Below are 18,960 nucleotides of genomic sequence, written 5' to 3' on the forward strand. Positions count from 1 at the left end.
AACACTGACAGTGCGATGAGCCAACTTTGAAGCTTAGTTGACTGTCACATATCACATGATGTGATAGAATGCGCGGTCGCGTCTAACACGTGACAACATGACCACCGACACCAATCGCAATCCTTGCTCAGCGCTCATCCATCATGTCCGACAGAGCTAAACAACCTACTCGAGCATCCACAAGGACGAGGACACCGGCACCGGTACCGCCTACCACTCGATCTACCCGTTCAAAAACTACAGCGATAACGACAACGGCTACCAAAGCAGTTGCCCCAACCGTCAAGAAGACGAACTCGCAAAGTTCTCGCAGTGAACAATGACACATCTACAGCGAAACCCCCATCAAATCCGGAAACTCTTTGCAAAACCAAGACCGTTTCTTCTCAGCCTAGTATTGAACAAGAACCGATAATGGTCTGTCTTTGTCACATTGAAAAGGCTCCTGCTGACTATTCCTTTGAAAGGCGTATCTCAGGATCCGGCCACATCTTGGTGATGACGAAGCCAGTACTCCATATCTCACTTGCCTCTCCAATACGACCGTTCGTATGGCAGATCTGAATGACCAGCAAAATAGGTATCGAGCCAGTGTCATGCCTTCATCTACCTACACTTTTTCCCACGTGTTTACTCCTGACACCACCCAGTCCGACTTCTTTCAAAACACGACACTTCCGTTGGTCCGTGACGCTCTGCAAGGTCAGAACGCTTTACTGTTTGCATATGGTGCTACAAACTCCGGCAAGACATACACCATCCAGGGCGGAACCCAGGATGGTAGTGCCGGCATATTGCCGAGGAGTCTGGACGTCTTATTTAATAGTACAGAGGGTCTTCGGGGAAAGGCAAAGGTATGCACCTAACCAGCATCTTTTTCGTCTCCCTTCTATAGCTCACTCATTCAGTATCGGCCTGTACGTCTCCATGGTGTTGAACTATCCGATGCTCAAGACACAGCTCCTCTCGCCCTACATCCAGAGCCTTCTGTGGCTGAGGTTCTTGGGCATCCAGTCGATACCTCCTTCGACACAGACATCGATCCAACGGTACTCAACCTCGACCGGAACTATGAGTACAGTATATGGCTCTCGTATGCTGAGGTTTATAACGAAAAGATTTATGATCTTCTGGATTCAGTCAAAGACGAATCGGCTACGCAACCCTTGCCTCGTTCCGGAAGCTCTAAGGCTCTTTTGCTTACGCGAAAGGCACTCACCTTGAAAGCATCACCACCTTCTGACGATGCTCATTCAGACGCCAGAGGGAAGTACATATCAGGGCTCAGACAGTTCCGCGTTGATACAGCGGCACAAGCGAAGGCCCTTGTGAAGCTCGGTCAGCTACATCGACGCGTTTTTGGGACCCTCGCAAATGCCGAAAGTAGTCGTAGTCACGGTATGGTTATTATAAAGATTATGAGGGGTCATCGAGGCGAAAAGAATGTAAGGAATTTAGTTGCAGTACTTTGCGATTCATTCAACACCCTTTGTTTCAGGACCCAACGAGCTTGCAGATATCACGACTGACACTTGTGGACCTGGCAGGTTCTGAACGAACAAAGCATACCCATACAACAGGTGATCGGCTCAGAGAAGCAGGCAGCATCAACAAGTCTTTAATGGTCCTTGGCCAATGCCTTGAAGTTCTGCGATCAAACCAGCGGAAATTGGCTATGAGCCTTGGCCAAGAAGGAGTTGGGACACAGATGCGAATGGATACGCGTGATGTGAAGAAAACTTTAGCGATCGTGCCCTTCAGACACAGCAAACTCACGGAAACTTTGATGGATTATTTCGTGGGCGATGGCAGAACCGTATGTCCACGGCAAGTTTTTGGTGGCTTTGGCTGATGATACAACACCAAGGTCATGATCGTCAATGTCAACCCTTTCGACACAGGTTACGACGAAAACTCTCATGTCATGAAGTTTGCTGCTTTAGCTAGAGAAGTATATGTTACACCAGCACCAGCACCCGTGCAACAAATTCCTTCAATGCTGAACGTTGGTCCTGGAAAGACCACAGGTAATGTCATCAAGCAACTTGGGCCTTTGACAATGCGAGATCCCGACATTGTGCCGAAGCCGACGCGACGGAAAGTCACAATTTCAACCGGTGGACCCGGGAATGGCAAGAAGGCCAAAGAAGCCGTCCTTGAAGTGCTGGAAGGTGTGCGCCTCGAGGAACTTTGTCTTGCTTTCACCTGATGAGATTTTATAGTTGACGAACATGAGAGTAGCGATAATGGAGACGAAGATGAATATCCTGCAAATCCCCTAGTAGATGCTTTGTTTGAGGAGATTGATCACCTACGGTTACAGGCAAGCTGTTTCATCTTAAAACCAGACCGGTATAGTTGACAGCCAGTTAACAGCTTTACGAAGCAGAGCTTCGCTGTGCTGATATAGAGGCTGATACTCGGGAAGAAGTAATGGCGGAGATGGAAGAGCGCATGAGGAAGGTTGAGAATATGTACGAACGGAGGCTCCGGAATGAGGTACCCCTTTCTATTCTTTACGCGCCATATTTTCTGATAATTCCACTTTGTAGATTGACCAGAACAACCTTAAAACAGATGCAAAGATAGACATGCTTCACCAAGCAGGTTTATTTAGTCCCGTAAAGCAAGATAGGCTCGCTCCCGTTGGTTGCAATCAGCTACGCAGTGTGAGTAGCTTTTATGCTCCACAATGGGGGGTGTTCATTTGTATGTAGAACTCTGACGATGGCGGTTTGATCTCGCCCAACGAGGATTCTGACCTGACAAGCTTGGATGAAGATGTCGAGAGCGATCCTGACAACTCCCGCCCGAAGTCTCCATCGATTGCTAAAGGCAAGCTCCCGAAGTGTGCACCGATCCCTGAATATGCCATAACTATGTCAATAGGGAGGAGCAACTTACCTGCAGGAGCAACTGCAACGTTGCAAAAAGCGGCCAAACCAAAGAAGCGGTAGGCTCATACAGCTCGCTTTACTGCATTATTTCTCATTTTCTACAGGCTTCTTGGTAAAAATGCAGTTGTAACCGAGGAACAGATAGATATGGTCACCGCGGCAACAGAAAGACGGATTGCGAGCGGGGGATACGGGCAGCCTCGTCGGTTTGCGGGGCGGTAGATAGCTTCGTATTTCGTGCATAGATCTAATGCTATTTTCAATCGTAATGGGCAATTACGAGGTCAAGGGGTCTCGCGATACAGCTTTAGAAGCTCTTCCCATTTGAACTCCTCTGGGTGGTCATGGAAGGACGTGAGCAGCCGTTCGCCGTCTGGACCAGCATCCTTCTCTCCCCAAAGATAGAATTTCTGGATCCCCATGGCTAACAATTGAGCGTCCTCTTGACGCAGCATATATCTCGCCTCTCCATCCGCAGTCGAAGGCGTGATCTCTCCCCTCAAAAGAACGACCTCATGGGTGTTCACCAGATCGGTGTAGTGTGTTAAAACAAGATATGGGGTAGCAAAGGATGTGCGAAGTTTGTATTCCTGGAGAGGCGTGAACAGAACCGTCGATATGGGCGGGATCGAGGATACATCCGGTGAAAGTGTCTGAAATGGATCGTCGGTACAAGTGGGACTTGGCGGAGAGTGATGGAAGTCCCATTGCATGAAGAAGAATTCATAATTCATTTTGCTCTCGTCCGCGGGATTTTCAGTGTCTGGTCGAGGTAAAGGAATGATGAACGAAGGGTACTTCATGGCCACGGTCGTCATCTTCTTATAAAGAGAGAAAGGAATGGCTGCACAAAGGAACCCGCGACCTGTGCCGTCAGATCGTGAAGCATGGTAAGCTGTCCATAATGCAGAAAGTTGCTCCGGCGTAGTCTTCAAGATACGAGGAATATTCAGAATATCCGACAGCGGCTGATGAAAATGATTAAGCAACTAAAAGCCAGGTTCGACACAAGGTACACACCTTGACTGGCGCACTGTCTTTACGCGTCTCGGACTTTTTTTCGACTGGTGTACCCGACGCCTGCTCGATGGATGTCAATTTCGATGAGGGTCGGGATGCCAATAGTTCTTGACGTTCACGATGCTTTTGCTCCGCTAAACTTTCTTTCGCTTTCGCTTTAAGCTCTTCTACGCTTAGTCCGGTCCTGTAGGATATTCATATCCATATTGAGAGACGCTATGATGTGCAAATAAGTTCACCTTACTGCTGAGCGCGGAGGCGTAGCTTCTCGGCATATTTTGCCTCTCGATCTAAGAAGCCACTGTGCAATCCCCGTAACGACAACAATGCTGTCTGCCGGTAAGTCCCGGGATGACAAGACACAGTGAACAGTCGCAAAGCTGTTCTAATTTCGAGTCGAGACATGGTGTTTAGCAACGGCGCGGATGGCGGGTTACTCCCAATAATTATCAAAAATATTTATTTATTTTCAATTTGCCTCTTTAGCTCAATCAGATCGGGTGTCGGCGTGAATTTTTGTTGCAGGTATAGGGCCCGGGCCCGTACGTCCTATGAATAAGGGCGTGGAAATACCGGTGTCCATTAGATTTGTAGAGGAAATGGAGAAAATCCTTAAGATTCAAAGGATAGAAGTAGCAGCTAGTTTTTTATCACTATCTGGGCATGGACTTATTCTTGGTTCAGGTTGTTATATCGCAATCGGCAAAGGAGAAAGAAATTATTGATACGTGAAGAGGACAGAATGGTTAATCGTAGGAAAGTGCTGAATCTCTGCTTTACACCAGGTGCGAAAACTTCGAATGCCGAGAAACCATGGCATTAATCAAAGCGGGGATAAGTTGAGTTTTTACGTGAAAATTGCCTCTTAGGCTCTTATGCCCCTGGGAGCGGAGATGAACTGCTTCGTGAACACTGAAGGCGGTGAGTGTTCATTCCTTGCATCATTGTATGGCCTTGGATGCTTTCATAGCAACAAAATTGCAGAAGGGTGCACTGTCACCAACGCTGACCTGGGGATTGTGCACGGGTGAAGCCGACGGAGAATGCGTAAGGTGCCCGGGCCAACTTTCCATGGAAAGGGAGGAGTAATGCACGGCAAGACTCTGCTGAGGGAACGGTGGTGTTAGGCTGTCGGGGAGTGACAACCGGAGCCGGCACATCCTTGAACGACCGTCGTATATTAGCCAAGTTAACATTGTATTTAGGACCCGTAAATTGAGAAGGTGAAGGAGGAGCAGTTATATCCATTGCCAACATTCAAACCGCTCGTGGCAAAGTGAAGCCATGGACAAAAGTTGTGTTCGAAGGGTAGAATTGTGGAATTGGAATTGTAGGCGGCGATGGAGCTTTATAGGACAGGGGTGGCCGTCGATTCTTGACGGATCATCGGTCCGCAGCAACCAGCCCCTCGTATAGCGGAAGTTTCGTGCCTCAATTTCGCTGTTGCATGGCTGTTGAATTTCTAGCAGATTCAGTCAGAACTGCCTCAACTTCTGGGGGTTGTTGGCCCTGTACTGTGCAGTAGTCTGTGCGTTTTTAATCATTTCCGGACATCGGTAACCCTAAAAATATATCTGCGGCTGCGCAGTCTCGCTATATATATATGTGCGCAGGTGATGGTGGCCGAGGAATTCACACAGTCCTTTCTCCAAAAGCGACATACTGTAACCCTACGGTTTGGGTGGTATGAGGATACCCACTATTCTTCCAGGCCGCAAACGCTATGGATTCATTAGCGTCGCCGTAGTAAGCAATAATTTCATTCTTTGTGGCCGTCGATTAATTTTATTCAGGTTGCCGTCATATACACGACCTACCTGCTTGGAGGTTACCATAGCTGGCAAGCTGCGATGAACACCGAAATAATTGACGTCGAGACTCCGGATCCCACTGCCACTGTCAAAGTAGGTGTGCCTTCTGAGCTGACCGACCTCCCATCTATTCCAAAGCCACCGCGACCTAGTGGAGAAGGGAAAGAAAACGCTACAATGGTCATGTTATGCCGAAATTCAGATATCGATGGCGCCCTTTCCAGCATTGGGTTCGTGGAGAACCGTTTCAATCACCGTTTTGGGTATCCTTGGGTGTTTTTGAACGAGGAGGAGTTTACAGATGATTTCAAAAGGTCTGTTTTTCGTCTTCTGTGATCTCCACAATACTTGACTACTTCTCAGTCGGATATCAGCAGCAATTTCTGCGCCTGTTTCTTTTGGGCTAATACCCAAAGAGCACTGGTATCAACCACATTGGATAGACGAATCCTTAGCTGCTGCGGGGCGGAAAAAAATGGCTGCTGCCAAGATTATCTATGCTGGTACGTGTTTCTATATCCTTAGGGAGCACCTGTTCTACGTCTTACACTTCGTAGATAGCGTGCCATATCGAAATATGTGCAGATTTAACTCTGGTGTGAGTCTTTACCACTACCTTGCTGTGCATTCAACTGATTAGAATGAGGAATTCAAAGTTCTTCTTCCGCCATCCACTGCTTCAACCATATCGCTACTATTGGCGAGTCGAGTGGGTGCAAAATTCAAGATGTGTATTTTGGGCTCACAGATTATAAATAGACCCGACGTCAAGATCCTCTGCGACGTCACGTACGATCCCTTCGAATTTATGAAGGTTAACGACAAGATATATGGTGAGAGCTTGACTGCCTTCGGGAATATTGACCTCTTATGACATATATAGGCTTTACAATATCGTTCCTTGAATGGGAGAAGACGATTCCCACTCTATGGTCCACCGTGAAGGGTAAACTATCATGCTGCTCATTCTTCCCACTCAAACTATACGCGTGATTTTAGAATTCATGAAGCGATACCCTCAATACATCTCAGAGTCCAATGCAATGGATTACCTTAGCGACAACAATGGAAAATCATACAACCTATGTCACTGTACGTTGCCCAACTTCTTTTCCGCGTGCAGCTTGTCTCAACCAACTTAAAGTCTGGAGTAACTTCGAGATCGCCGATATGGACTTCTGGAGGGGCGAAGCGTATCAAAAGTTTTTCGACTATCTAGAATCTAAAGGTGGTTTTTATTACGAGGTATGCTGCATATTATCTATTTAGAGGCTTTCCTAAAGTTTGTATTCCCAGCGATGGGGCGATGCTCCTGTCCACTCCATCGCAGCAGCGCTTTTCTCACCCAAAGAAAAACTACATTTCTTCCGCGACATCGGCTACCGCCATGAACCTTTCCAACATTGCCCTATAGATGATAGGGAGAAGATGAACTGCGATTGTAATGTCGGCGAAAACATAGGTGAAGGTTTCCACGCTGTGTCCATGTTCCGTACTAACCACTGAATGTGTGTGACAGATTACCGTCCTCAATCGTGCATTCGCAGATTCGAAAAACTATTCGAGTGATCATCTCCGTTCTTTAATAACTTATCTGTCATTGTACTATAGTTGGGACATGAATTCAGGCGTTGGATGGTCGGACAATGTTCGAGAGTGTTGACCTACTGTCGAGGAGTGTGGCAATTGATGGCGGAGGCAAAGGCTGATAAGCAAATATGCAGACGAACTTGTTAGACATGACCTGAGAGACCAAAGAACAACCTGAGTAAGCATAGCCCTTCCTAGCATGACTATTCTAGTACAAGAGTCAGTCTGTATCATAGGTAATCACAGGTACTTAATATACGAGGCTTCTCACAGCACGCGGTTACTGCCCTTTAGTTTAAGAGCGCCAGAAGTGTATACCATGACCTTGTTATCCCACGCAGATCGTACGACTATACGTCCACAGAACTCTTTACCCACTGGGTCCTAGAGGTCATATCCAAGAACATCTTTCGTGACCTCATCCTTCGGTATGCTTCGTACTATGTAAGTTCGTACTGAGCACATAAAATATGCTGACCTGGATGAAGATCGACCTCTGCCAAAGATGGGAATATCTCTGAAAGGCCGTTGTCATGGACTCCATGGACTCGTCTTTGAATGTCACTCATAGAAATCCCACTTTCCCGTCGATATTATAAATAATAGCTGAATAAATTTCGTATTGGGAATCGTACTGAAGCGATTTACATATATTATACACTATGTCAATACTATGTAAAGCAGCCGTTGGATATAATTACAACGATTATTCTGCTTGTTGATTAAAGAGGCAGACTTAATAAAGGTCAAAAGAATTACGGTTCCGGATGTTTGTACATCAGTGTCTGGTTGGCTGGACCGGAATGGGTCCAATTCTCAATCAGACGAGAAATATCAGTATAGCTGGTCGTCCGCTTGAAAGAGCGACGAAGCGAAGGAGAGGGAGCCTGACCGGGTACACTTTCCCAGTCAGGATGAGGTATGATGTATCGGGTCGTGTTCCCGTTGTGTTTCTCAGGTACCGTACCATGGAATGACTTCGGGCGCTGACCAGGTGGATTGTTTAGCGAGAGAGGGGGTGGTCTTCGCTTGGTTCCGCCATCGGAGGTCAATGGAGGCGTGGATGGGGCACAGTCAACATCTGTGCAACACTCCATCTTTTCTTTGAACCCTTCAGCTGCAACAGGAGTGACGATTCCTTCACAGTTCAGGACAACGGAGTTGTCGTTGTTGATTTCAACTGCCATGACTTCTTCTGCATTAGAAGCAATGACCTGAGGATATCGACACTCGAAGCTAGGAAGGACCTGATGGACAAATACGTCCATTGACATAAATGCACGAGCGCAAGTTTCGAGGAAAGGAAAGAGTTGGAAAACATGGACCTGAATAGGGATGTGAATGGCTGGACGCATATGTATAGCAAAAAAGCTGACCGCATCCTCGTAGAGTTCATGACGTACTTCGACACCAGCCAGGGTAGCTTTGTGGGCGAATAAAGTTATCTCATCCCTTAGCACTTCAGAGTCACCAGACTGGATGAGCAGAGGAGGAAGCCCTCTTAGATCACCGAATAATGGACTTGCGTATGGATGGGTCAAATATCTTTCTACGTGGGGGCCTAAATATTGAGCCACGGGATTCATATAATCCACGGGGGAGAAGACAGGAATGACATCAAACCCCGCATTCGAATCCCATGATTCGCAACTCATGGTCAGATCTATAGATAAGCCAGTTGAGCGAAGCCAAGATATAACGGCAGCGTGCTTACCGACCCACGGTGACATTAGGATGGCACCGCCAGGCATGGGATAATCGTTATCCCTCAAGTACAACAACAACGCAAGCGACAATCCGCCACCAGCACTATCGCCACTGACGATGATGTTACTTGGTGGGATGTTTAAATCTTCGACCAGCCTCAGATACCCGCTTACGGCATCATGGAGAGGGCCAGGGAATTGACTCTCAGGTGCGAGCCGATAATCAAGGGCTACAAGTATCAAACGGTATTAGAGCGCTAGATCTGATGACCAGGGACTGGGTAGACTTGCCAAAAACGCGCGCATCAGTATGCTGAGCCAGGGGTACAGAAATCTGCCTTTGAGATGCCGGACTACCAACGTAGTAGGCGCCTTTTGAGGGTGAGATCTAATTTTCACGTGAAACAATATTATTTTCCACATACCTCCGTGAATATATAGCACGACCCGCTCAGTCTTTTTTCCTGGCCTAGGAGACTGACCGGGACCTTTACGACTGTTTTGGGAGGCCTTCCATTCTGACTGTAATCTGTGCCAAGTCTTCTTTGCAACAACCCATTCCCCAGATAGTTCCCGACGCCCGGTTTCTTTGCTATCGAAATCTGCAAGGATGCCTCGCAACCGCCGCTTTCGAACGCGGAAGGTGACAGGAGTAACGAGTGCGTCAGAGGGGAGAGGAGCAAGTCCTCCTAGGCCCATGAAAAGACGAATAGAAGGCTGGATAATAGTCTTGTTAATATCAGGATTTAAATATGAAAAAGTTTGCGCCTACAAGGTCCATGAGTGCGGTGTGACGTCCGGCGCCACGCATAAAGCCTGAAATCAAGGTCATCTCAATACCCCACGACTTCTTGCGGGGTCCCCAGAACGCATGAGTTAGCACATCTCCAGTCATCTGAGTTGCTATTGAACAAAGTAAATACGAAGGCGAGAAACGGAACAGGATGAAACCCACCTTTAGTCGCTACAAACCATCCATACTTCCACCAGTCCCACAATCTGAGCGAAGGCTTGTCTTGAATCTTCAATCGGGGTAGCATGCGCGCGGAAGGCGGTGCCACTCCTGGTGTCGCATAGTGATCAATTAAGGCATGGATTTGTTTTCGCGCCGCTTCATGGATGATACAGTGGGTTGCACAAGAACTGTTGCATGTTTCACCGATGCGAGGACTCGAGATGAAAGACATAGAGCAAAGAGGTTGTACTGCGGTAGACAATCGCAGGAAAGGGGTGAAAGACCGTGCTCAACTGGCGCAGGCGGCAGAAGGAAAGGACAAGGAAGATTGAGTGGTGTGTTATATTAGAAGCAAAGCGGCAGGCGAGAAACACAGATGTGTGGAGAGCAATAGCCCCTAATAGTATAGCCGTGCCGGATCTGGGCACGGCGTCATCTTCCTTATGCGAACATGCAGGTGATTTCCGCTGCGTCAAACCTTTTTTTCTGTTCTGGACCGCTGTTCAATCGGACTATGATCATCTGTCAACGCGCGTGTTCACTGTTCAGCATTAAAAAAAGGCTCCGATCAGCAGGAAAAAAAGTGTTCTGGACAGATCCGATTCGTACGTATACGTGACGCACAGGAAACGGTATGTTTTACTTGTATCACACATCAGTAGTCCTCTCCACGGCTCACGACTTCCTTCACAGTTGGCCGTAGTAAGATCGTATGCTCCTGAAACAAGATGAATACAATACAGCTTCGCAAAAGTTGGGACGTACAAATTGTGCTGTCATGGATCCAAGTTGATCACAAAGCGGAGGATAGTCCTGCACGACACCCTGTGATACTAGATGGTTCAGCTACAGAACAGAGATAGAAAATAAGACTTCATTAAAATTAACATCACATATAGTGAACGTACTGCCAACAAATATTTACTCTCGCCGATGCGGTCCAAGTAGCGACGACAAAACGGTAATGTTCCGAAATTCTTGTTGATCGATTTCAACAGTGACTTTGCAGAAGTTAACCTAATTGAAATGAAGTGATTGCCTGTGATGAGGAACATGAAACCAACCTCAATGGCACATGCGGCGCATCGTACACCCTCGCGTAATGAGAACAATCTCCCTTCGATCCGTCAGCACATTGGAGACCGATGGAAATACGAGACCTACACTTTCGATGATCCGACCACGGCCCGTAGAACCAAATGTCTCGATTGCAAAGTATTCGCCCTCTTCCATCTTGGTTTGATCGTCATTCTTGACTAGCATGACTGATTTTCCTCCATGGATCTGATAAGGGTTGATGGAGTGACCGCTCAAGTTCTCGATGGGTTTAACTAGAGTCCTTCAGAAAGGAATCATTGAAATCACGGATAGAACGCACCAGGATAAACCTTGCCTCCAACTTCAACCTCATAAGATTCCATGGTCTCCTGGATGGCACCTGCAAGCTCGCCGAGGCGAACGTCAATGCCTGCTTCCTGGAGAATAATCAGATATGGGCAGCATGATTGAGGCAATGCGTAGGACATACTCTGACGCCAGTGTCAGTGGCAGCCTTGACAGCTTCGAGAAGCTTATCATAAGTATGATCAAAGGTCATTGTGAAGGCGGAATCAAGTATCCGTCCTTTCACGTGTACGCCAAAGTCCACTTTCAGGACGTCACCTTGCTGAAGCACTACATTTGCGGACATGAGCCTTCTACTCGCGAAAGAAGCTGAAAAACGTGCCTCGAGTGTCACCAGCATTGGGAGTGTAATGAGCTGCGCAGTTGTTCAAGCTGACGCCTGTTGGGAAACCAACTCCAGATTCAAGTCCATTCTCTTCCACGAGTGCCCGGGTTCCGTCCTCGATATTTTCGACAATTTCTGTCATAGTCATTCCGGGCCGAATATATTTTCGAGCATGATTGCGGACTAGTCGATGGACTTGTGCCGCCCTTCGAATATTTTGATACGTTGCCTCCGGATCTTCGTTGATCATTCTCTCCTCATATCGTTTCTCCTCGGACGTAATTCTCCAGGTGTTACTAAACCAAAATCAGATAAGTCCAAGTAAAGCATAGAGTATATCGCTGCACGCACTCATCCTTATATGGCTGGAGCTCACCCTCGGGATAGATACCGTCAGGGTAAAACTTTGAGAGACCAATGCGAGGAGGGTCGCTTTGTTCTATCTTTTTCTTTTTCGGTTTCTTCTTTTTCTTTTTCTTCTTTGCGTCTCCTGGTCAGAAGCAAGATAGAAAGTAAACGACGGGGGTTTCAGTATAAGGATTTGAGATGACGCACCGTTCGCGGCACCGTTATGATCCTCTTCTACATCCTCGATCTCATTTTCGTCAACTTCGGGTTCTTCCTTGCCGGGTACAGGGTGCTCTGCAGCTACCGTGGAGCTCATACTGAAGAGAGCGATGGGCTGCAACTGAATGAGTAATCGTGCGTATTGCTATTGGCCAAAGATCAGGTGGCGCGAAATAGCCACATACCTGTATCGGGCTGTGAGAAAGTTAGACTGGTCGATATTTCTGATGGAGATAAAGACGACGAACGCATTTGTTTTCTTTATGACACTGAGTCAGCAGAAAACATGCGTCACTATTTATCAAGTGGCCTTCTAGTCCAAACAACTGCATCTAACTACATTATCATACACATCCTAGCCAAAACCAAATCCTGGTAAAGTACATTCTAACGAAAGGTGCTACGATTGTGCCCCAAGTCGTATCTCAAGTCCCTTTTTATATATCTCCAGCTCTTCTACAACGTTCATGAGTGCGTTGCACTCCCATTGACCATACAGGAATCCTTCATAGAGCATTGTCGTCGCCAACCAGGCAATGAAGATAGTAAAAACTAAAAATATGGGATTGATCCAGGGATGAGGTAGCCATGACGAGCCAATAACGATGGCGACGAGGATAACCAGACATAAGCCAAACACATATAGCTCGCGGCGTGCGCGATAGCGAGAAAAAGTGATAACATGCGCCCAATGCTTGAATGGTAGTCGTTATTGCGGCATTAGAAAGTTCCGTTGAATGCCCAAACGGAAGAGCAGGAACAGATGAAGATGAAACGGTCGTGCGAATTCAGAATCAACAGGCGCAGCATCCTCTTGTTGAATTTCTAAAGTTGCTTCAAGCCCAAAATGATCCGAAAAGGAATGGGGCGTTCCAGGAACCTTGTGAGTGAGGACCACCTTGCAATCGGTACATTTCAGCTGAAGAATCGACGACGGCCGCACGGGTTGACGGTAGAATATGTAATCCAGTCTCTTGCCCCAGAATTTGCGAGCAGTACGGATCTAAGGGTTTTCCAGCCGAGTAGGAATTCATGGGCGAGTCGGCGGTTACGCCAAATTTGGTGATGGCCTCATGTGGTGGAGGTATAATACTTGAAGACGGAAGACTGGGATGTGTCACAGCCCATGAATCATGCAGCGAGGCGTGGTCTCGAATGATTGTCATGGGCAATGTCGTCGGGATGCTGTTGAAGTCGCCTGCCTGAAAAGGTCTGAGTAAACGGGGACATTCACGCGGCGGGCCACCTTACCGCAACCACGTAGCGTCCGAGTTCCGCAGCCTGACGCGCTAAGTTTGGCAAACTCCCACGCATTAACGAGCCTATGGGCTCTATTATGCTCGGGTCCCTCTTCTCCTCCCTTGGCAAAAAGCTAGACGAGATCAAAGTTGGATGAACTTTCCAGAAACAGAGCAAAGCTGACTGACATGTGTGTTAAATATCTGAACCTGGCCCAAGACAGGATGTAAAATGACCACGCTTGTGGCAGCCTTGCCAACGAACCAGTCGCCAGCAATAACATCGATGGGTGCCCCGCTTAAGGAATAAGGATGTACTGAGGTCGCAATAATAGGAAACCGGGTGAATATGGCCAGGCCAGAACCGAGTGCTCCACTAGCGAACACGATGTAAGCACGCGTCTATGTACATATACTGGAAGTTCACCTATAGAAAAATTTGGAGTGAGGCAGACGCTTCGACACGGATTCCCTGACATGCACGTAGTCGGAGAACACCCACAGCTCCTGCAGCGTTATAATGTCGTAGTCGGCATTGCTGAGCTCACTGGCGATGGCTCGGATGCGCTCAACGCGATTCTTAGAGACGTACTTCAGGCCCCTGCATGTTCCATTTCAGTAATCTTACAATAATGAAAAGCAAAGAAACTGGACCAGCAATTTAGCGTCAGAACTCGAAGCTGGGTCTCCACCATGGATGGAAGCGGCAAAAGATGTGGCTGTGTGCAGAGGCTGTGCGGCCTCTGTTCGTGGTCACAGCGTGACGTCGTCTCTTCTGCTCCTTCTGCTCCAGCAACCATGACCACCGCCACCCCTCGAACGCCCTTCACCCGCGACGAGTGCGTCCTTCACCGTTCCCATTCTCCTCTTTAGCTCAATTCTCCTTCTCTGCAGTATCTCTATCGCTACACGTGCAGCAGATAGCTTCACTCGCATCTATTACAACACCTATGACTCCTCTACTAGGGTGGCGGACCTGCCCAGTTTCTACCGGTCTTCGTCGTCTTTGTCCTGGAACGGGACGACAAAGCAAGGCATAGATGGTCTCAAGGAGCTCATTACGAAAATGCCTCCAACGAAGCATGAGATGCAATCATTTGACTGTCATCCCATACCTGGTAGGCCTCACTTAAATTCGCCAGATAAATTTGGCGTCTGACAGTCTGTAGGCACATCACCGCCCTCGCTTCTCGTTACGGTGTCGGGGAATGTCGTTCATGGACGCGGTCCGGCTGGCAACCCACATACTACTGGTGCAAAGACGATAGACGGCCACGGTCGTGTCTTTTCCCAGACGTTCATGTTGGTTCCAGACGCCACAGCCGCATCCACGAAAGCAGGAGAGGTTGGAAAGTATTACATTAGCGCGGATGCGCTAAGATTTGTTGGTTAATTACTACAGTAAGCGCCATTTGATTGATCGTGGCAACGTCTCATCGTTCCCCCAGTTTGTTTTGTATCATTTTACCCGATGCCTATGGGCATGGACTCCACCAACCTCTCAGAATATAGCATTGTATCATACCCCATATCGTCGACTGTATCTTTAAGTTCCCTTATTCTCCGTCTCCCTCTATTTAGAAGCTTTTAATAATGCTCGTCTCGAATCTAATCATTTATCATTATTACACAGTATACAACGGAATACATAAAGCATATCATCCAAATGTTTGACTCTGCAAAGTAATCATGAGAATACAGGATAGATGAAGGAAAATAGAACTTACAGATCGTGCACTCCTTTTGACTTTCGAAAGGCGCCATTCGTCCGCCTTCTCGTACTTGTTATAAAGGGGTTCAATCTTCTCCTGCTTCTTCCGTTTACTGATTTTGTTCGCGTCCGCAACCTTGAAGAACTGTGGTGCAACCTCAACAAGCCACTTGGGTTCCACGGCCGTCACATTGTGACAGTATTCTCTTGTGGTAAGTACTAATTCATGATAGACAACCCATTCAGGATTTCGATTGAAGAGCGCAGAGGATGGGTGGATGTAGACGGGTGTGCCCTCGACAAGAGTCTTGTACCCTTCTTGAGGATCTTTCTTGGCGGCGTTTCGGAAGAAGCCCGAAGCGATTGCCATGCGAACGCGGTTATAATCTCGACCCGCCGAAAGAATATCATGCTTATACCTGTAGGCATACCTGTTAGCACCGAGAAAAAAACAACTTTGAAGCGAGGTAAACGCACCGATCCATGATACCAAGCAACTGCTTCCGCACATCTTGCGCTCGCCGCATACTCCTAGCTTGGATGAAGTTCTCGTAACACCATGGATTAGAGAAGTTCGCAGCCTTCCAGCCGTTGTACACCGTCAGAAGAGTAAGATGGTCTCCCTCAGGCTGATGAAACTTGGCTTTCTTGGAATCGGCCTGGCCTTGCTTCTCTTTTGGACGATAAAATACAGTTTGGACGGAAAGCATGGCCACGATAGACAAGATTTCCTCCGAGCATCCTAGCTCTACGGAGGCAATTAACATCTTCGCTAGTGGCGGCTCCATAGGGAAGTCGGCCATCTTTCTCCCCAGCCGCGTCAACAATCCCTCATCATCCAATGCTGACAATGCGTACAATGACTCTAGTGCAGTAAGCATAGTCTGCGCGGGGGGTGGGTCCATGAAATCGAAGCTCAACAAGTCGTTAATCCCCATTGCCTTCAATTGCAGGATAGTCGACGCAAGGTTGGTTCGCTGGATATCTGGGATTGAATTAGGTAACATCTCGTTTCGGTACGCAGCCTCGGTATACAATCGATAGCATTTACCAGGCCCTGTGCGACCGGCACGACCTGAGCGCTGCCGCGCCTGCGCCTGCGATATAGGCATGACAACGAGAGAGTCCATGCCTAATCGTGGATCGTATGCGTTCTGCTTTGAAAACCCTGGATCAATAACATAATAGATACCAGGAATCGTCAAACTCGTCTCGGCAACGTTAGTAGCAATGACGACTTTGCGAGCCCCAGGCGGTGTAGGTTCGAAGACCCTAGATTGTACCTCGGAGGGAAGGGCAGAATAGATGGGAAGGATGATGAGTTCGGGGACTTTGGGACCAAGAGCTTTCATACGCTCGAAGAGAATTTCACAAGCTGTATCGATCTCTTCTTGTCCAGTCAGGAAGAGAAGAATGTCGCCAGGTGGCTCAGAAAGATGAATTTGCATGACGGTAATAAGAGAGGCGTCAAGATAGTCACTTTCCGGCTCCTTGGTGTAGAGGATTTCAACGGGGAAAGTTCGGCCAGGAATGGTGAAGATGGGACAACCAAAGAAGTACTTTGAAAACTTCTCTGCATCAAGTGTGGCGGATGTTACAATGAGTTTAAGGTCAGGTCGACGCTTGACGGCCTCTGAAATGAGCAGCTTAGACACTTTTCTGAAGAACAAGAAACAAAACATACTTTTCATTAAACCGAAAAGAACGTCAGTAGCGATCGTTCTCTCGTGTGCCTCGTCCAACATGATGACCGAATATGAACTGCACAGCGGGTCGATCAAGCATTCTCGCTGAAGCATACCATCCGTCATGTATTTTATCCGCGTCTCGGGACTGGTACAGTCTTCAAAGCGAATGGTATACCCAACTTCTTGTCCCAGTCGACAACCGACTTCCTCGGAGACACGCTTAGCAACAGACATTGCAGCGACACGTCGAGGTTGCGTACAACCTATCTTGCCACGATCAGCAAAACCTGCTTCAGCGAGGTATTGGACCATCTGCGTCGTCTTTCCGGAACCAGTGTCACCGACGACGATGAGAACTTGATGCTAAAAAGGTAAGTTAATGGACCTCAACTAGAGATAAGCAGAGTATACACACTTGTTCGATAGCCTGAAGTAGAGGATCGCGCAGCTTGTAAATGGGCAAACTCTTCCGCTGGTCCTGGATGCTGAGCGTCGTTATCTCTCCAAACGTCGTGGCCTTGTTGAACGTCTGCTCTTTCCATTTGGGCACCTCTCCAGCCTTCTGACCCTTCAAATTGCCTCTCATATCCTGAGCAAATGTCCGATCCGATTCTTTGGCCATTGGATCCAACCACGGCTGACTGAAATCTCTCGCCTCAGAATCCACCTGTTCGTTTGCCTCCTGCTGCCTGAGCTCTCGCCTTTCCTTTGCAAGGGAGGCCCCAGCCAATGCAGCTCGATTCAGAGAGCCATCTGGAGCTTTGACGACCTTTACTGGACTGAGATCAAGCGTGCGCTTCGTCTGACCAGCCAAGAAAGGCGGCTCGTCTTCTCGGATCTCAACATCAAGTTCCTCTTCGATTTCAGCATGAACCATAGGATTATTCATCTCGTCATCGAGATCAGGATACTCTGATGCGTCAATGGCTCCGGACGAAATCAGCTGCTTGATTTCCCAACGCTCCGGAGAGGTCAGTCGCTTCGCAGATCGAACGGGAGGGTCATTCTTGGACCGCAATGGTAATGCATTTGCCCCGGAAGATGCACCCCGTATTGACTTGACTCGTTCTTCTTCCATTTCCGCCTCGGATTTGATGCGAAGATGAGGTGTCAAGTCGCGGCCAGATGCTTGATCGACGTCCTTCATAGACAGACCAATCCTGCTACCGGCTACACTTACAACCTTGACCTTGACATTTTGTCCGCGACTGAGGAGATCCATAGCCGAATTTGCTCGCATGCCAGTTTGGATATTGGATACGTGGACCATACCTTATTGAAGTTAGCGATAAACGTTACTTGCCAAAGAAGCATACACACCTTCTACCCGACCAGCTACGCCCTCTAATGTGACGAAAGCACCGAACTCCTTCAGCCCCGTCACCCGCCCGTTGTAAATCTTAAACAGCACAGGTCGTTCATCTAGTGGGCCACGGCCACCATAACCACCTCGTCTGTCGCGAGAGTTGTAGTCTCGTCCGCGATGAGGACTAGGAGGACTAGGGGACCGTGGGCTTTCTCTTCGTTGGCGTTTTGGTTCTCGGTCGTCTTCCCAAGGTCTTTCCCGTACTTTCCGACCAGATACTAAGTCACCTATCTCCTGCAAGAATACATCGTCTGGAACGGGAGCTTTAACCTCGCTGTCCTTTAAAGCAAGCCCAGGAAACAGCCGCTTTTTCTTCTCCTGCTCTGTTAGCTCACCCTCTCCCACTGCACCCTTAGCATTTCCGTTCGTCGATGGTTTGTGCTTCTGTTTATGTTTTGGATGCATGCTGAGAATAAGGCGGTCGACATTTTCGACAAACGAGTCAGGAAACTCTGCCCCGACCTCCTTCAGTTTTTGTTTGAATGCAGGTAGACTTTTGTTGGACTGTTCGTGGAGAGCGATGACGAATTCGGCAAGAGTTTTGTCATTGTGACCGGTATAGTTGTCGATTTCCTGGGTGATTTTCGCGACAAGGGAGAGTAATTCGAGGTTGTAGATGTCAGAATTCGCCATGCAGATGGTAGGGAGGAAAGAGGTGCTATATTATGTAAGCGCTGAAAAT

At 48.0% G+C, this 18,960-nt stretch overlaps 8 protein-coding genes across 8 annotated transcripts; 3 read left to right on the top strand and 5 right to left on the bottom strand.

Moving 5' to 3' along the window:
- Positions 1-122: 122 nt before the first annotated feature.
- Positions 123-3,129, top strand: EV420DRAFT_1514386 (P-loop containing nucleoside triphosphate hydrolase protein). Its single transcript, XM_060471810.1, has 10 exons — positions 123-303; positions 335-417; positions 468-854; positions 909-1,445; positions 1,499-1,816; positions 1,868-2,171; positions 2,223-2,323; positions 2,377-2,499; positions 2,553-2,953; positions 3,002-3,129. The coding sequence occupies exons 1-9, from the start codon at positions 144-146 to the stop codon at positions 2,715-2,717; spliced, it is 2,178 nt and encodes a 725-aa protein (XP_060336490.1). The 5' UTR covers positions 123-143; the 3' UTR covers positions 2,718-2,953; positions 3,002-3,129.
- On the bottom strand, positions 3,073-4,353 carry EV420DRAFT_959478 (ATP11-domain-containing protein). Its single transcript, XM_060484156.1, has 3 exons — positions 4,162-4,353; positions 3,918-4,101; positions 3,073-3,865 (listed from the first exon to the last, which is right to left on the bottom strand). The coding sequence occupies exons 1-3, from the start codon at positions 4,320-4,322 to the stop codon at positions 3,182-3,184; spliced, it is 1,029 nt and encodes a 342-aa protein (XP_060336491.1). The 5' UTR covers positions 4,323-4,353; the 3' UTR covers positions 3,073-3,181.
- Positions 4,354-5,439: 1,086 nt separating this feature from the next.
- Positions 5,440-7,607, top strand: EV420DRAFT_1514393 (glycosyltransferase family 15 protein). The gene is made up of 11 exons (XM_060471811.1): positions 5,440-5,663; positions 5,711-6,042; positions 6,092-6,231; positions 6,286-6,326; positions 6,385-6,437; positions 6,488-6,561; positions 6,612-6,674; positions 6,728-6,820; positions 6,873-6,973; positions 7,025-7,190; positions 7,248-7,607. Exons 1-11 carry the CDS (start codon positions 5,604-5,606, stop codon positions 7,295-7,297), a joined length of 1,173 nt encoding a protein of 390 aa, XP_060336492.1. The 5' UTR covers positions 5,440-5,603; the 3' UTR covers positions 7,298-7,607.
- A 310-nt stretch (positions 7,608-7,917) lies between these two features.
- EV420DRAFT_1514399 (Alpha/Beta hydrolase protein) lies at positions 7,918-10,347 on the bottom strand. The gene is made up of 7 exons (XM_060471812.1): positions 9,980-10,347; positions 9,797-9,927; positions 9,450-9,741; positions 9,316-9,396; positions 9,033-9,254; positions 8,695-8,981; positions 7,918-8,643 (listed from the first exon to the last, which is right to left on the bottom strand). Exons 1-7 carry the CDS (start codon positions 10,209-10,211, stop codon positions 8,074-8,076), a joined length of 1,815 nt encoding a protein of 604 aa, XP_060336493.1. The 5' UTR covers positions 10,212-10,347; the 3' UTR covers positions 7,918-8,073.
- A 137-nt stretch (positions 10,348-10,484) lies between these two features.
- EV420DRAFT_1514401 (methionine aminopeptidase 2-like protein) lies at positions 10,485-12,537 on the bottom strand. Its single transcript, XM_060471813.1, has 11 exons — positions 12,461-12,537; positions 12,264-12,390; positions 12,060-12,198; positions 11,706-12,004; positions 11,508-11,653; positions 11,358-11,454; positions 11,144-11,310; positions 11,044-11,096; positions 10,888-10,996; positions 10,745-10,825; positions 10,485-10,697 (listed from the first exon to the last, which is right to left on the bottom strand). Exons 2-11 carry the CDS (start codon positions 12,370-12,372, stop codon positions 10,635-10,637), a joined length of 1,263 nt encoding a protein of 420 aa, XP_060336494.1. The 5' UTR covers positions 12,373-12,390; positions 12,461-12,537; the 3' UTR covers positions 10,485-10,634.
- An 11-nt stretch (positions 12,538-12,548) lies between these two features.
- EV420DRAFT_1514405 (inositol phosphophingolipids phospholipase C) lies at positions 12,549-14,233 on the bottom strand. The gene is made up of 8 exons (XM_060471814.1): positions 14,168-14,233; positions 13,941-14,114; positions 13,703-13,889; positions 13,594-13,647; positions 13,527-13,556; positions 13,275-13,477; positions 13,075-13,246; positions 12,549-12,969 (listed from the first exon to the last, which is right to left on the bottom strand). The coding sequence occupies exons 1-8, from the start codon at positions 14,206-14,208 to the stop codon at positions 12,676-12,678; spliced, it is 1,155 nt and encodes a 384-aa protein (XP_060336495.1). The 5' UTR covers positions 14,209-14,233; the 3' UTR covers positions 12,549-12,675.
- A 45-nt stretch (positions 14,234-14,278) lies between these two features.
- On the top strand, positions 14,279-15,099 carry EV420DRAFT_1514408 (uncharacterized protein). The gene is made up of 3 exons (XM_060471815.1): positions 14,279-14,352; positions 14,408-14,631; positions 14,683-15,099. The coding sequence occupies exons 1-3, from the start codon at positions 14,312-14,314 to the stop codon at positions 14,904-14,906; spliced, it is 489 nt and encodes a 162-aa protein (XP_060336496.1). The 5' UTR covers positions 14,279-14,311; the 3' UTR covers positions 14,907-15,099.
- EV420DRAFT_1302154 (P-loop containing nucleoside triphosphate hydrolase protein) lies at positions 15,100-18,924 on the bottom strand. The gene is made up of 6 exons (XM_060468410.1): positions 18,233-18,924; positions 17,328-18,184; positions 16,909-17,275; positions 15,702-16,857; positions 15,241-15,643; positions 15,100-15,189 (listed from the first exon to the last, which is right to left on the bottom strand). The coding sequence occupies exons 1-6, from the start codon at positions 18,909-18,911 to the stop codon at positions 15,172-15,174; spliced, it is 3,480 nt and encodes a 1,159-aa protein (XP_060336497.1). The 5' UTR covers positions 18,912-18,924; the 3' UTR covers positions 15,100-15,171.
- Between the last annotated feature and the right edge of the window lie 36 nt (positions 18,925-18,960).

This window comes from Desarmillaria tabescens, assembly GCF_030435595.1.
Source record: "Desarmillaria tabescens strain CCBAS 213 chromosome Unknown EV420scaffold_5, whole genome shotgun sequence".
Lineage (NCBI taxonomy): Eukaryota > Fungi > Basidiomycota > Agaricomycetes > Agaricales > Physalacriaceae > Desarmillaria > Desarmillaria tabescens.

Bases quoted from the DNA above. Each gene is read 5' to 3' on its own strand.
- EV420DRAFT_959478 (XM_060484156.1), bottom strand. From the start codon at position 4,322: ATGTCTCGACTCGAAATTAGAACAGCTTTGCGACTGTTCACTGTGTCT. The intron at 4,102-4,161 runs GTAAGGTGAACT...AATATCCTACAG, and splicing joins CTACGCCTCCGCGCTCAGCA to GACCGGACTAAGCGTAGAAG. The intron at 3,866-3,917 runs GTGTGTACCTTG...CATTTTCATCAG, and splicing joins AAGACAGTGCGCCAGTCAAG to CCGCTGTCGGATATTCTGAA.
- EV420DRAFT_1302154 (XM_060468410.1), bottom strand. From the start codon at position 18,911: ATGGCGAATTCTGACATCTACAACCTCGAATTACTCTCCCTTGTCGCG. The intron at 18,185-18,232 runs GTGTGTATGCTT...AACTTCAATAAG, and splicing joins CGTAGCTGGTCGGGTAGAAG to GTATGGTCCACGTATCCAAT. The intron at 17,276-17,327 runs GTGTGTATACTC...TTACCTTTTTAG, and splicing joins TACTTCAGGCTATCGAACAA to CATCAAGTTCTCATCGTCGT.
- EV420DRAFT_1514408 (XM_060471815.1), top strand. From the start codon at position 14,312: ATGACCACCGCCACCCCTCGAACGCCCTTCACCCGCGACGA. The intron at 14,353-14,407 runs GTGCGTCCTTCA...CCTTCTCTGCAG, and splicing joins ACGCCCTTCACCCGCGACGA to TATCTCTATCGCTACACGTG. The intron at 14,632-14,682 runs GTAGGCCTCACT...GACAGTCTGTAG, and splicing joins TGACTGTCATCCCATACCTG to GCACATCACCGCCCTCGCTT.
- EV420DRAFT_1514399 (XM_060471812.1), bottom strand. From the start codon at position 10,211: ATGTCTTTCATCTCGAGTCCTCGCATCGGTGAAACATGCAACAGTTCT. The intron at 9,742-9,796 runs GTAGGCGCAAAC...ACTATTATCCAG, and splicing joins ACACCGCACTCATGGACCTT to CCTTCTATTCGTCTTTTCAT. The intron at 8,644-8,694 runs GTCAGCTTTTTT...ATCCCTATTCAG, and splicing joins ATGAACTCTACGAGGATGCG to GTCCATGTTTTCCAACTCTT.
- EV420DRAFT_1514393 (XM_060471811.1), top strand. From the start codon at position 5,604: ATGAGGATACCCACTATTCTTCCAGGCCGCAAACGCTATGGATTCATT. The intron at 6,043-6,091 runs GTCTGTTTTTCG...ACTACTTCTCAG, and splicing joins TTTACAGATGATTTCAAAAG to TCGGATATCAGCAGCAATTT. The intron at 6,974-7,024 runs GTATGCTGCATA...TTGTATTCCCAG, and splicing joins AAGGTGGTTTTTATTACGAG to CGATGGGGCGATGCTCCTGT.
- EV420DRAFT_1514386 (XM_060471810.1), top strand. From the start codon at position 144: ATGTCCGACAGAGCTAAACAACCTACTCGAGCATCCACAAGGACGAGG. The intron at 304-334 runs GTTCTCGCAGTG...ACACATCTACAG, and splicing joins CAAGAAGACGAACTCGCAAA to CGAAACCCCCATCAAATCCG. The intron at 2,500-2,552 runs GTACCCCTTTCT...TCCACTTTGTAG, and splicing joins AACGGAGGCTCCGGAATGAG to ATTGACCAGAACAACCTTAA.
- EV420DRAFT_1514401 (XM_060471813.1), bottom strand. From the start codon at position 12,372: ATGAGCTCCACGGTAGCTGCAGAGCACCCTGTACCCGGCAAGGAAGAA. The intron at 11,455-11,507 runs GTATGTCCTACG...ATTATTCTCCAG, and splicing joins CCACTGACACTGGCGTCAGA to GAAGCAGGCATTGACGTTCG. The intron at 10,997-11,043 runs GTTGGTTTCATG...CATTTCAATTAG, and splicing joins GCGCCGCATGTGCCATTGAG to GTTAACTTCTGCAAAGTCAC.
- EV420DRAFT_1514405 (XM_060471814.1), bottom strand. From the start codon at position 14,208: ATGGTGGAGACCCAGCTTCGAGTTCTGACGCTAAATTGCTG. The intron at 14,115-14,167 runs GTCCAGTTTCTT...TGGAACATGCAG, and splicing joins GTTCTGACGCTAAATTGCTG to GGGCCTGAAGTACGTCTCTA. The intron at 13,557-13,593 runs GTTAATGCGTGG...TTAGCGCGTCAG, and splicing joins ATAATAGAGCCCATAGGCTC to GCTGCGGAACTCGGACGCTA.